Source organism: Ambystoma mexicanum, chromosome 4p, assembly GCF_040938575.1.
Source record: "Ambystoma mexicanum isolate Mex_15411 chromosome 4p, UKY_AmexF1_1, whole genome shotgun sequence".
In the NCBI taxonomy this organism is placed as follows: Eukaryota; Metazoa; Chordata; class Amphibia; order Caudata; family Ambystomatidae; genus Ambystoma; species Ambystoma mexicanum.
In genome coordinates, this window is record NC_090927.1 from 201,979,154 (window position 1) to 201,994,531 (window position 15,378).

The following is a 15,378-nucleotide window of genomic DNA, read 5'->3' on the forward strand; positions in this document are numbered from 1 at the left end:
TCCGCGGAGTAGGAGCTGTATAAGAGGAAAATGACCTTGATTTCTCATCATCCGAATAGATGAGAGAAACTTCGGGTAATTCATAGTTAATGTCGGATTCCAAATTATCCTCATTGAAGGGTGAGTTAGAGTGTAATTCGATAACGACTTGGTCCCTCATAGAGCCATCATGTAAAGATACAGCAGAAGGCTTAGTGGATGTATCCGATTCAAGTAGCACACTTGAAACAGGTAAAGGTACAGAAGGGACTGAGCCTAATCCAGTAGTGAGTTTACTAGAGAAGCCCAGGTTCTGAGCCTGAGGCGTCTTCACAGTCAATTGTAAAAGCGGTGGGTTATTATTAGCACAAGAAGTTATATATGGGTTAGTAGAAGGAGCTGACATGGCGGCTAATAACCGGGGCTTCTTTTCGGTAGAAATGATATCTCACTACCTTTCAACATTGTAACATCAGAGACAAAACATAGTGGGTTATAAGTTGTCGAAGGGATATAATTATTGGTAGTAACGCAATTAGAAGACAAGATGCTATTAGGTACCTGTACATCTTTGGGTAAAGGGCAAAACATCTGTTGAATATCACGGGAAACAACTTTCGGCTTAGTTCTATCAATTTTAGGCGCGAGGAGCGCGGCTGTGGAGTACTTCCCATTTGCTTACGTTTCTGATTTACTGGGGATGGAGAGGACGGGGCCAAATCCGACATGTTTGATCTCAGGAAGTAAACACTACGTCGCATTTATATCACAACTATTAAACAATTGTATTTGTACACAATAGAAAAATAGAAATCTATTATTAGTTAAAAAGGAAGTAAAGTTAAAAAACATAAGATACGCAGATTAAGAATCAAGCGTAGAGGCAATGCCCACTGCACGCTGCACAGCTAACAGCCAACAGTCACTTAGGAATCACTTGTGAAGCGCACGCTGAAGCGCGTTCACGAGGTAGTTGAAGGTTTGCCGGGAAAAAATGGGCGGGTGTAGGTGGAGCCAAAACACTCTAAAAACGAAATACAAATAAATTAGCCGTAAGCGGCACACTGACGAAAAGTTCAAAAAGTTCAAAAGTTCATTGTGAAAGTTTGTCACGGGTGGGGGTGGTCAGGCGTACCATATGGTCCAATAGCAATCTCTCAGGCACGGTCGCAGTCGCTGGAGCGAAGACCATGGAAGAAAGAAGCCGGCAGCACCACAGCCCAACAAAGCCAACAGTCACTTAGGAATCACTTGTGAAGCGTGCGCTGAAGCGCGTTCACGAGGTAGTTGAAGGTTTGCCGGGAAAATATGGGCGGGTGTAGGTGGAGCCAAAACACTCATATGGTCCAATAGCAATCTCGCAGGCACGGTCGCAGTCGCTGGAGCAAAGACCATGGAAGAAAGAAGCCAGCAGCACCACAGCCCAACACAGCCAACAGTCACTTTGGAATCACCTGTAGTTTATTTTGGAGACCCATGGGTATTTTGTCAAAAATGTAAATATCATCCGCGTATGCAAGCCAGTGTATTTTAAGATGGCCGAGTTTTACCGGATAACAATTCATTTGCTCCCAAATTGCTTCAATATCAACCAAATACAGGTTAAAGAGTGTTGATTCAAGGCCGCAGCCTTGCTTCACTCCCATACAAGTAAGAATTTCATGAGTTACATCACCCTGCTTATTGATACAGATTTTAAAGTATGAGTCTGTATGTAGTAATGCTAATAGCTGAATGGTGTTTTCAGGGAATCCAAGTTTTCTAAGTTTACACCACAGAGTATCGCGAATAACGCAATCAAATGCTGAGCATAAGTCTAGGGAGGCCATATAGATGTTGCCCACCAGGTTTTTTTTTACAAGAATATAGCATGTGTGACAAGATGATCGCATTGATCGACGTGCCCATTTGTTTGCGAAACCCAGTTTGGTTTTGAGATAGAATGTCATGAGATTTTATAAATTGTTCCATCTGATTAAGCAAAAGTATGGAAAACATTTTATAAGAACAGTTCATAAGGGCTATTGGCCTGTAGTTTCCGGGTTCTGCAGGATTGCCCTTTTTATAGATTGGCACAATCAGAGCGATTTGTGCCATGAGTGGGGAATGAGACCTGTATTGAAGATATTTTCAAATTTTACGAACAAAATTCTGGCCCAGAAAGTTGGATCAGTCTTTAGAGCACATGCCGGAATACCATCTGGTCCAGATGCCATCGAAAAGATGAGTTTACCTATGGGCCAAATAATGTCATCAATTGACCAAAAAAAGCGAGGTAAAGTATGTAATTTCTTTATGGTAAACTGTTGACAAGAAAAGTGCCTAGGGAGTTGAACATTTTCCAAAATGAACAAACACCAAGTGTTAGCAGAAATAACATTGGGCAGAGCCGACTCAGTTGAACTCGGGCCAGAATTTTTGAACATCTGACAAATAGATTTTGTGTTATGTTTACATAGATGGTTTATTATTTTTTGGTTATCGCGAAGGTGCATTAAATGACGATGTCTTCTACAGTCATTATTGTACAACCGTACAATTTGCTTTTTTGTGGCCATATATTTGCCAATAGATGTCTTTTGTGCTGCTAAGTGTCTCCAATCACTATGTTTATGTTTTTTGAGCACAGCTATGTATGAGTCAAAATGGTGAAGATGAGTTTTCTGCTTATTTAGATAACTATCAGATAGCCAGACCAATCTATCCTGTATGATCCAATTTTTAAATCTTTCCAGATAAACTTAATATTGGAATGTATAGGTTAGGTTATTTATAACGCGCTTAATACCCAGAGGTTTCTAAGCACGGACCCGGGGGTCGAACCTGTGTTGCCCCTGAGCTATCCTCCCGAGACATGGTATCCCACGTTGCCTGTGAAGATGATTCCTTTATACCCAATACCCTTATGGCCTATTGCCATACATCTACACCAAATGTTAGGGAAACGAGAGAAACATTTTCCCAAAGCTCCCTGGTCTAAAATGGGGAAGATCCAACACAACCTTTTTCAGGTCTCAATTCACCATACAGAACTGATAAATCATTTGGAACTGTTGAAAGTGATTTTTCAAGTGATCTACGTCACCCAACAACAATGGACTTTTCCCACAATCGGCCAAATATTGGGACGAGGAGGAGGGAAAGAGCAATAGAGAATGAAAGGAGCCCCAAGCTCAATGAGCATTGTAGTTGTTTTCAAAGTGCACTTGTAGGTGGGAGATTTTAAGACCGGAGACCAAGTCATTGTGACTGCTGCTTGGAAGAAGAGGTGTCCTTTGTCCGCAAAGCTTTTAAGCCCTGGAAGCACGAACCGGTGTGGTCGAGCCGAGCGGCACATCGGAAGGGGAAAAGAGAAATGCTGCAGGTTGCAATGCAAACACGTCAGAAGGCAGTGGAAAACTCCTGGCCGTGCGGCAAACATGGAAAGCAATGTTGTACCTAGCGGGACGTGGATCGAGGCAGGCGTGCTTAGGTGAGGCAGCGGGAGCCACCAGAGCGAAGCGAGAGCAGTCCAGAGGCAAAAGCAGGAGGTACACAGTTGCCTCTTGAGCGCAAACAGGGCCGGGAGTGACAGGAAAAGCTGGTGAGTCAGCTCAAAGACTGTGTGGTACCGGGCGTTTCAGGGAATGCCCCAAATACGAAATGTAATCATTGAAGCTGCCGAAGGAGAGAAAGTAGAGAGACTGAATGAGAAACAAAGCATATTGCAAACAAGACCCCCAACAAGATATGACTGTATGGAATACAAATATGTGGGGAAGCTAAATCGAATAATGTATCAAGGAGATTTAATATACCAAAGAGGGTGTGCACAACTGTGGCAAGTTAAAGAGAAACAATGTGTAATAATATGAAGTCCTGGCATGAGAGTAAACCAGGCAATTACAATTGTGTGTGACTACAAGAAGCCCTGGCAGGAGAGTATACCAGACAATGGTCAGTGTGAATACAAGTAGTGCTGGCAGGAGAGTATACCAGGCAAACACAAGTGAACGAGAAGTCCCAGCAGAGTACCAGGAAGTTGCAAGTCTGCAAGAAGACATAGAATTGTGTTTACCAGACAAAAGGAACTTTTTGAAAGAAGAACTACAACGCCAAGCAGCTTTGTAAAATAACAGTACTATTGTGGGCCAAGAAAGACACAAAGAATTGTTAGATCAAGAATCATTTGTATTGAGGAGAATTATTTCGGAAGGGAACCACCCGCTGGAGCCAAGGCTTTTCATCCTTGGAGAATTTATGTGTTGGAGCTGTTTATTCTTCCTTTACGAACACTTTTTCCATCACCTAAGGTTAAAGACATTTCCCATTTCACCGTATAGTTTAGTTTCTAGTGGGAGGGTCAGAATAGAACCTTTGGACACAAGAACAGTTTTGATTTCGACATCCTGACACGGACAGATCCTTAGTTTTGGTAGGGAAATTCCTCTTAGAGCGGGGTCAGAGAGGTGTTTTCCCAACCCTTTTGTTTTCAATAAAAGTCTTTAACCAAAAACATGACTGTTTCTGAGTTTTATTCCTGACTCCTCACAGTGGACAGACGTCCTCACTATTAGCACAATTCTGGCCTTCATGGTCTGAGATCTGTGAGATCAATCCTAGGACGACACAGATACACACTGCTACAGAAGCCAAGCTTTGCAGATAAAAGTGCTTTGACTATAGAGACCTTATGGGGACAGGAAAGGAAGGTCAGTATGTGTCCTAGACATCTGGTATTGCGTAGGGTAAATCTCAAAACTTAAGCAATCTGGGGCTTAATGAGAGTCTGGAGTCAAGTAGGACTCCCAGGGTCCTCACTTGATCCACGGAGTTGAGGTTATAAAAAAGCACCCTTTTTTTTAAGATGTTACTTTTTAAGGATGCTTTAAAATCTAACAGAACACAGGTTTAATATGACAATCTAGATCTCAAATTATGAACATTTTCTTTGATGGTAAAAAAAAAAAATGTACCACACTGTAGTCTTCAACTTCTGGCCATAGAAAGCTTCCATTTACATGCTTGTGGAAGTCTGAATACATCCTGATGTTTCTGAATAAATTGGCCAGGTTGGTGCTAAATCGCGAGTAGACAAAACCTACCGTTAACCACGATTCTCACAGAAGAGAAATCCCCTCAGCTGGAACTGTTGTCCCAAAGTGGAATTCATGCCAATGCAATTCCAGTCATGACTAGAGTCTTCAAGCAATTAGAAAATACTTTGCAGCCCATGTGATAACAATTTGACAGCTCTATCAGAATTAAATCAGAGGAACACCACTCGTCCAACAAAGTCAGACATTGTTCTTGCGCATGCTATAGGATAACATTCACTCTATAGAACCATAATTGTTTGCCATCTTACCTGTAAATATAACTGTATTGAGATTAGATTTCCCCCACAGTTCCATGAAATGCACTACGTCTCCAAACCGTAGAGAGGGATGGCCAGTAAACACAACACAAGGCTGCTTAAAATCATTACTGAAATCACCATGGATGCTGGGGTAGTGCTTCAATTTGTTGGTCTGAATGAGCTGAAACATAATAAAAAGAAGCATAAGGATATATCAAGTGCACAATATTGTGAGTTCTACATCCTCTAACATTTACAGAAATGTCAGCTACTCTCCAACATTCTATTTCTTCTTAAAAGAAGCTCTTCTGTCTGCCATCCGTTACATGTGCAGTTACTATGGATGAAAGGTTCAGATGATTACACTGTTGTAAAAATACAATAGGCGTGTTTGACTTGTCAATTTGTCTACTATTACTATAGCTCCAGCTAGCGCTCATGCAAATCACAGAAGTAAAGTTGCCATGATTTTCATCATACCATGCATGCCAGAGTCGTACCTCTACACCAAAGGCGATCTCTAAAAAAGGGGTGCACCCAACCTTTTCTCTGAGTAAGTATTTGGCCGAAAATACAGTTGGAAAAAGCCATTTGGTTCAGGCTGAATAGTTTCTTGCTAATCAAATCCTACCGAATACTTAAGTCTTCCCATCTGAATTCAATGTAACAACTCAGAGAGGCAAATATGTAGTACGTATCGCAATAGAGAATGGAATTAAACATTGGCAGCATTATTGATTAAATCAGACTAACAAATATATGTTTGTGTAGTAGAAAGGAGTGATGAGGATGAGTGAGATGTGAGCATGGCTTGATTCCTATGAGACATGCCTATGGAGAAACATCAATTCACAACAGGTAGTGAGAACCAGTAGGGCTGAGGCAGTCAGTTATGTGTCGGGAAGAGTGACATGATCCTGCCCAAGAGGCCTCTCGCATGAACATCATGTTGAGAAATGTCTCCAGTTCCCTGTGGTCTAGTCTACAAGGAGAGAGGACGGGGGAAAGTCCCATAACGAGATAGCTGTGAGGACTTTGTATGGGACCTATTTAGAGAACTATGTTCTGTTGGTGAAATTTGCAGTGGGGGACAATGTTTGGAAATCGAGAATTTCCAATAGGCGGGTTGCCTCTTCGAGGTCAGTAGAGCTGGGGAACAGTTGTCCAAGATGTGGCCAACATTGCCCAACCCATACTGGCAACTTGGGAGAACTTGTTTATTTGTTTATTTCTATAGAGTTCCTGACCTTGAGGTATCTGGGCGCTTTTTGAGCAGGTATGCAATTGTTACAGAGAGTGATAAAAAATACAGTTACATTTGTTACAGAGAATCCCAAGCAAGATTACAGAGTACATGCAAAATCAAGAACGTTTCCAGAGGCACATGGAGTCAAGGACAAGACAACAGATTATACGTTACAGCAAGTGAGAAAGGTTTAGCGAAGGTGATGTGTGTTTGTTCATCACAGTGCAAGGAGTTGTAGTTAGTTCTTGCTGATGAGCCAAGAGATTATGTTTCTTTTGAAGTTGGTGAAGAGCCAAGTCATCCTGAGGGCAGGTGGAAGTGTGTTCCACAGTTGGGCCGCCAGGACCGGGAAACTACTCCCCCCAGATTTTTTTAGTTTATATCTTGGCACTACCAGGCGAGACGCGTTAGTCGACCTAGTGACCTGTGTGGAGGATCTGATGGTGAATTTTTCTGTTAGATAAAGTGGTGCCGTGTGATTCAAGGATTTGAATGTAAGAGACAAGGCTTTTAGTTCAATCTTTTCCCTTATGAAAAGCCATTTGTATTGTCGTTTAATTGCAGAAATATGTTCTCTCCTAGGGATATTCAGCGCAGCCCTGAGCGCATTGTTTTGCAGAATTTGCAATTTGTTAAGTACAAGCTTACTGGCGCCCAAATAGAGACCATTGCAATAGTCCAGTTTGGACAGTATGAGAGCTCTAGCCAGCGTGAGGCAACTTTCCGTAGAGAACAGAGGTTTGCACGCCCTTATTAGTTTGCCCATGTAGGCAGTGGCTGAAGCCGTTCCGTTGACTTGTTTGAGTAGGTTAGAGGTGGAGTCGAGGTAAAAACCCAGTGTTTTTACCTCTTTGGCCACTGTGATGTTATTCCCATCTATAACGAAAGAGGCATAGTTAGGGTTGAGTTTGTTCAAGTTGGCTGAGGAACCTACTAGCAGGAGTTCTGTTTTATCATCATTCAGGCAGAGGCTATGAGTGGCCATTCATGCCTGAATGATTAAATACATTTTGTTCACAAGCCGTACATCAGAGTCATAGTCGCCTGTTAAGGGGAGGAGGATCTGGGTGTCATCTGCATAGTTAGTGTAGGTGACACCCAGACGGCCCAGATCATCGAATAACAGCTTAGTGAAGATATTATACAAGGTTGGCGACACACAGGATCCCTGAGGTACACCACATGTGATAGGGATGGGGTCAGCTGCTGCAGATGGTGAGAAAACTTGCATGGTCCTATTGTTTAGGAAAGATTTGTATCATGCGATAGCATTCTGGGAGAAGTGGGCAGCTATGGCGAGGTGATTACAAAGAACTCTGTTTTCAACCAAGTCAAAGGGGGCTGATAGGTCCAAGAGTAGTAGTATTGCAATTTTCCCTTTGTCCTTTAGTTCGTCAATCTGGCTCTTTAAGTCAATCAGCGCCGTCTCAGTGCCATGTTGAGGTCTAAAGCCAGAGTCCCCAAAAGCTGGTTGGCCTCTAAGTAGTCTTGGATTTGCACATATGCAACCCTATCCAAGATCTTCAGCAGAAATGGGACCGTTGTGATTGGACTATGGTGGTATCTGGTCATTTCATCTAAAACATTACCATCGAATGCCATTCCATCGACAAAATTGCATCGAAAAATATGCATTGAATGCATGTTTTTTAAGGTAAAGGGTTTAGTGTTGTTCATAATGGGTTTTAAAGGGTAAAAAATGGGGGGCTGGGGAGGACACCCCCATTTTTAAAAAAAAAGGAAAAAACATGCATTCAATGGTAATGTTTTCGATGCATATTTTTTTAGATGGAATTCGTCATTCGATGGTAAAAATTTGATGGAATTACCATAAACCGTCTATAGTTTCTAGGAATGGTGAGGTCCAATGATTGTTTTTTTCAGTAGTTGGAGAACCCAAGATTCTTTAAGGTTACTGGGTACAGTACCGAAGGCAAAAGAGGCATTGATTAACTTGGTTATGAAGAGGGCCAGGTCTCTAGCGGCATCTTTGATCATCTGTGCTGGGCAGCTATCTCCTTGGCACCTGGTTGGTTTCAGGGAGGCAATGATTTTTTGTACTTCTGGTACAGAGACATTAGCGAATTTGAAGTCTTGGGGTGCTTTCGTATAAGGCTCCGGGGTAGGATAAGTTGGAGCTAAGTTCAATTCTGGCGTTCGTGTGCAATTTTCATTTGCAAAGTGGCTATTTTGTTGGATAGAGCATTCTGAATGCTCGTGCACCAGAATTTGTCTTTTAGGCATGTGTCAACAGTGGGGTTAGGCGCCTCCATTTCTCTCAGGATAGTGAAGAGCTCTTTGGTGCTGGAGCTAGCTTGGTTTATTCTATTATTATACGTCTCCCGTTTGGTGCGGATGATCTCATTTTTGTATTTAGCAGTAAGATTAGTCAGATTAGTCTTGTTCTCTGTAGATGGAGTATGTTTCCATAGTGCTTCAAGTTTTCTTATTTCAGACCGTAAGGTTTTTAGCTCCGGTGTGAACCAGGAGTTCAAGTGGACTCTTGGTTTACTTTTACGCATTTTTACAGTGTCTAAGGCTTTGGTCATTGCAGAATTATAAGCGTCTACAAGTAAGTTAGGGTCTGTGATATTCTGCACAGAGTTAAGGATAGGGATCACTATTGGCATAATGGCATCTGTGGTAATGTTACATTTGTTTCTTGTCAGGCAAGGAGGTGCTACAGCAAGGTTGTCCAACCTATGGCCTGCGGGCCACAATGTAGCCCTCCAAGCTGTTTTATGTGGCCCGCGAGGCTGAAGATTAAAGAAAAAAAAAGGGCCTACGTGCAAACTGTAACTCCTTCTGATGACCCCAGAGGAAGTTATAGTCCTCAGCAACGACGCGGTTAATTTAACCGGGTCGTGGCTGAGGACTGAAACACCACGACCTGGTTAATTTATTTATTTATGCAATGTTTGTCGGAAACAGGTATCTGACAATAATTGCATGAATAATTAAACTGAAACGTGATACAGTCTGCTAGGGGAGCGCTTGCCTTCTCTCCAGACTTGCTTCGGGGGTGCTGGGTAGGGAGGGCTGGGGCAGCAAAAAGAGAGGCTCTGTGTCAGTGAGCATGGGCACATGGCTGGGGAAAAACATAGCTGGAATAACAGTCGGCATCTGCAGGCTTCCTCTGCAGAAAAACTCAGCCACAAGGTGAAGTGAAATAGCACAGGCCCAGGGGGCTTTATCTTCACATACATTTCTTTATTCTGGGACCTGTTCTGCCTCCTGTACACTTTTTTTAAAATTAGAGTGTGGAAAGGGGCCTTTTTTCAAATTTGAACATGCATTTCAGATTGCTGTTATGATATGACATTTATGACGCGTTGATACACGTGTTTCAAGGCGCGATGAGGCAAGGGATGGGAACAAGGGATGACGGACAACGATCCTACTAGACCGGGTGTCATTCAGATCGTGCAAGTGCGTGGGAGGGGGGCAGGGACAGTGGAATACAAGGGAATAAATAATAACAATATTAGGGACTGTAGGGATACAGAAACAGTCCAAGTGCGGGGGTTGCCAGGTTGGCAGTGCAGGTGTGTGCCGCTTGGCAGGGGAGGGACCTGGGCCCGCGATCAGATGGTGTCCAGGTAGCCAGTGCAGTACCGGTTACAGCCAGAAGGTCCGCAGAGGAGAGGTGGAGAAAAAGCAGAAGCAAAGAGAAAGGTTTTGAGGTGCTTCCAGAACCGGAGATGGTTCTCCTCAAGTTTAAGGGAGGCAGGGAGGCTGTTCCAGAGGGAGGCCCCAGCCGAGGAAAGAGATCTTCCACCAACTCGTAGCTTGGAGAAGCGACTGAGCCTGAGGGAGTTGGAGGTGGATGAGCGAAGAGCTCGAGAAGGAAGATATTTGGGAAGAGAGAGGTAAAGGTATTGAGGCCCAAGGCCCCAGAAGGCCTTGTGGATGATGCAGAGGGTTTTGAACTTAATCCTCGCAGCCACTGGAAGCCAGTGCAGAGATTTCAGTCCTGGAGGGATACGATCCCTGGGCTTGAGGCCAAGGACAAGTCTCGCAGTCCTGTTCTGGATAAATTGCAGAGGTCAGAGAGTAGAAGCAGGCATATTTAGAAAGAGGCTGTTGCAGTAGTCCAGGATAGAGAGAACCTGAGCTCTGGACACAGTGAGCTTCTGGGGGAAGGAGAGGAAAGGAAGAATACCTCTGAGGAGGTGCAGCTGGTAGTATGACTTCTTAGAGGCGCCAGAGATGTGGGGAGAGAAGGAGAGTGTGGTGTCGAAGATGACCCCGAGGTTTTTAGCCTTGCAGGTGGGAGCAGGCAGAGGACCAAGAGAGGCCGCCCAGAGAGCTACAGGAAAGGAGGGAACAGGTGTGCCGATGAGGAGAATCTCAGTCTTACTGGCATTAAGGCAGAGGTCATTGGTGGCACACCACTCCTGGATAGCAGACAGACAGTCAGAGATGAGGGAAGGAGAGGAGGTGGCCGAGGGTAGCCTGAAAATGAGCTGGGTGTCAGCCACATAGCATTGAAAGTTGGGGCAGAGAGCTGCGATGCGGTGGGCAAGGAGTGCCAGGTATTGGTTGAACAGCCAGGGAGAGAGGTTAGACCCATGGGGGACACCACAGGTGAGAAAAAGAGGAGAGGAAGGACCCAAGTTGGACCTGGGAGGGTCGGTCAGAGAGGAAAGACATCAGCCATGCCAGAGCCTGACCAGTGATACCCAGGTTATCACGGAGACGGTTGAGCTGGATGGCATGGTTGACAGTGTCCAAGGCAAAAGAGAGATCAAGCAGGATGAGGATGCCAATGCATGGCCACATGCTGAATGCATCATTTCAACCCCATATTTGAAAAATAAATCTAGGGGGGGAACCCTCACTAGATCCTTATAGCTCCCTCGCTATGCTCGGTCGCCCCCACTATTTCTGAAAAATATTAACATATACCCACTGAAAGAAATCACAAGCAACTGACCTTTGATCACTGCCCCTGACACCAAAAGCTATCTTCGGGACAGCATGGCTACCATGTGCCCCTTTAGAACAGATTGTACATTTATGGCTTTTTGGACACTTTTTCTGCTGTAAAATGCACCATTTCAACCCCATATGGGACAGCATGGCTATCACTGCCTGTGATTGTCTCGGGAGGATAGCTCAGGGGCAACATGCTCGCCTTGGAAGCAAGACGACACGGAGCACCACAGGTTCGATCCCCGGGTCTGCGCTTAGAAACCTCTGGGCATTAAGCGCGTTATAAATAACCTATCCTATCATATTATTGTGTCAAAGGTCACACAATATTGCTTTTTAATATACTGCTTTGGGTGAGGTTGTTGACTTTTGGCTCGCCGGCCCACTGGGTGCCAAAAAGTTAATGCTTTGGTCCCACATTCAAAAAGGTTGGACAAGCCTGTGCTACAGGTATGGATTTGGCTGAAGGATAGTTACTTGCAAACGCAAATGAGAGGAGATGGTGATCCGTCCACGATTGCTGTGAATTCGCAGTGATTGTGGTGTCGCAGTTTAGGTCTGCTACCCAGTCAAGGGTTCTCCCTTTCTAATGGATGGGCTTTGTAAGTTATTGTTTAAGGCTATGATCAGTTAAGATGTTTGCTATTGATACAGCTTGGTGGTCATTCGGATCATTACATCCTAAATTCTCTCAAATAACATTAAAGGAAGGTCTGGGGGCAAGTGGAGATATGGGGCAACGGCAACCACCACCCCCAGGGTAAACGGGATACGGATAAGATCGATGGTCGGGAATGGTGATAAAGCTGTGGTAAGGAGGAAGGCCCCGGCGGGGTCACAGAAGGAGCAGCGTCCAAACGAGTGCAGAGAGGCCCCAGCCAGAAAAGCAAGGTTGTGGAAGGCGAGGCACTGCCACAGATGCAGGGCCGCGGTGGATGTCTGGAGGGAGCTACGGGACGTGACAAGCGAAGACTGGAGCGCAGGAAGGAACCTCTGAGGAGCCACCTCTCCCCACCAGCATGCAATGACCGCAGGGCTAAGGAAGGCCCGGAGGGCCTGTTGAGTGCAGCGCAAGGTAAAGTGGAGCTGAGGGCCCCTGTTCAGAGAAATAGTGCTGAGAAAGGCTGCACAGAGGGGTACGTTCCCAGGGTCATAGCAGAGAAGCCTCGTGGAGGGAAGGAGTGAGAGGTGGAGGACCCCTCAGCGGGGTCTGTAGCCTGGAGGCACTAAGAGACTCAGTGAGGGCCCCAGGGAGTCGTAAGCCAGTGGAGTAGAACCTATGGACAAGGGCCATCTCAAGGCAAATCACAGCACAGAGGAGCCTGGGAGGAGGGGCGATCTGGCCTGCTTTCTTGGAGGACACATCAAGGCGCAGGGGATAAGAGGAGCCAGTGGCTTGTAGTGGGGGGCACAACTCGGTTCCCTTCTCAGTCAGCTGGTATCATGATAGGGAAGATGGGCAGTGACAGACCTTGTGTGGTGGGGAGAAGTGGACTCTGCACATATCCAGACGGTAACAGGCCCAAGAGTAGGGGACAATATGGTGCAGTACCTAGGAGTGAGCTGTGACCCAAAGGTGGTGGGGAGGTGTGAAGACCAGTCACAAGGATGGCCTCCCTAGAGGCGATAGAGAAACGAGCTACAGAGATGGAGGGTCTCAAGTCAGATTTCCAGACCATCCTGACAGAAATAAAGGCAATGAGATCAGAGGTCCAACTCTCCATGGCAGAAATGAAGACACGGTTGGACAAAGTTGAAGATAAGGTGGGAGCCCTCGAGCACAACCAGTTCTCAGCAGACATCATAGAGGTGAGACTGGAAGCAGAAATTAAGGAGCTAGATCGCTTGGGCAGGGACACTTGCCGGAAGGTGGACAACAGTGAGACTAGAGGGTGCAGATGCAACATCAGGATCTGGGACTTTCCCTACCACGATGGTGAGACCCAGGATGGCTTAGAGGTCGGGGTAAAAGGGCTGTTCAAAAGGCTCTTGCCAGTGGACCATCTCAGAGAAGTACAATTCAACAGAAATCAGTGTTGTCCAAATCCCATTACTGTAAGCACAAAGTTGCCAGAATGAACAAAGCCAGTGCCAACCCAGATCTGGAATGGGAAGGTGCTAAGGTTAAAATATTTCAGGACCAAGACTACCAGGGTGCGTGGGCAAGATGGAACCCTGACTGCAAGGCTCCATCTTCTGCCCTGGTGAATGGCGGTGTAAAGGTGGTGGAAAGTCCCTGAGAGCAGCCACAATAGATATTGAGGTGGCGAAAGACCGGTTGCAACGTACTTGGATGATTTAAGGCACCCACGAGTCAGCTGCGCAACCCAACGGAGCTCCCTCCAACGAGGCGGGTGGACCTGCGACAGGCAGGAGGCGAGGCAGCCCAGGGCGCAACGGACCACGAAAGAGGGAGGCGCTGGAGACCCCCAAGCGATATCTGTGGGGTGCCAGTGAAGACTGGTACCCCCCATTGTCCAACCCCGCCCATGCAGTCCACTGGCAAAGCAGGCGAAAACCTGTGGCGGACGGCGAGGGGGAAAGCAGCACCTCACCCCCCAGCCGAAGTGGAATCCAGAGGTCCGGAGCCGGCAGGGATACAAGCCATGGTAACCGATGACAGCAAACCCTGTTCACATGCAGGGTGCTGGTGCGGAGATCGCCCCCCGGACCCATGCTCGAAGGGAAAGCAGCCGTGCGGCGGCAGCGGCGGTGAGGGACACCCCTTAGCCCACGGCCAAGGAAGTGCAGTGGGCAGAGAGGCCCGAGACATGATAAAGAGCACGCCGGACTGGTGCACGCAGGGCCAAGGGATCACCACAGCCCACTGACCGGTGAGTGCGCACCGGGGCCCCCCCCCCAGCGAACAGCCTGGGTGCTGGTCCCGGTGGTGCTAGACGAACAGGCACAGAAAGGATGGACTGAGGCAAGGTGCACAGGGATGAACGACCACTGCATATCACACCTTGATGATCTGGAAAGGGGTGCTGCAGCAATACCGGTTCCCAGAGAGAGTGGTCATGCCAACAGTTAAGGGGGATAGTGGATCGCCCCCGTGTACAGCCGAGATTGGCTCTATTAGGAATGACATTCAGGTGATCCTAGAGGAGATAAGGGGCTTGAGGACAGATATCGGTGCAAAAGTGGCAGGTTTAGAACAATTTTACCTAACCCCAAAAGTTCGACTCCCAATTTTCCATATATATATATATATATATATGGGATACATTACTCACCGTAATCGTATTTCTGATGCTTGTATCTGCTTAGATTCACATGCTGTGCATAGGCCGGCATCTAGTGGAAGCTGCGGAGTATTCCAGTTTGTTTTTCGAAACTCGAAAATGGGCGTCGACACAGGCGTGCCAGTAATACTATCCCTAGTGTGACGTCCACTGTACCCAAGATCCCTCACGCGTCTGGGATCCTCAAATTGTATTTTTTCTGACATGAGGAAGCATGAGGAGTAGCGCGAGTACAGATAATCCAAGCAGATAGACAGAAAGGTAAGACTACAAGTAATCATGCGCCTTCTCTCGGAGGGGAGGAAGGGTGGGTCGCATGTGAATCTAAGCAGATACAAGCATCAGAAATACGATTACGGTGAGTAATGTATCCCTTCTGAGGCTTGTGGAATCTGCTTAGATCACATGCTGTGCATAGATTAGCGAGCAGTACCCGAAGAAGGAGGTGGGATGTGAGAAGGGTCACGAGCAAACAGGTGTCTTAGAACCGCTTGTCCCACTTGTTTATCTGTCTTGGAATGAGTGTCAATGCAGTAATGCTGAGTAAAAGTGTGAATAGAGCTCCAAGTAGCTGCTTTGCAAATGGTGTCGAGGGGAACATTTGCAATGAAAGCCAGAGTGGCACCAATGCCTCT

General features: G+C 46.1%; 1 protein-coding gene across 2 annotated transcripts in view; it reads right to left on the bottom strand.

Annotated features, from left to right (window-relative positions):
* INTS9 (integrator complex subunit 9) overlaps positions 1-15,378 on the bottom strand; it is a 1,072,683-nt gene that overhangs the window by 244,218 nt on the left and 813,087 nt on the right. For both annotated transcript variants that reach the window (XM_069605700.1, XM_069605699.1), the window contains one exon: positions 5,327-5,498. In XM_069605700.1, the coding sequence (XP_069461801.1) occupies positions 5,327-5,498 (172 nt within the window). The remainder of the gene's footprint in view (positions 1-5,326; positions 5,499-15,378) is intronic.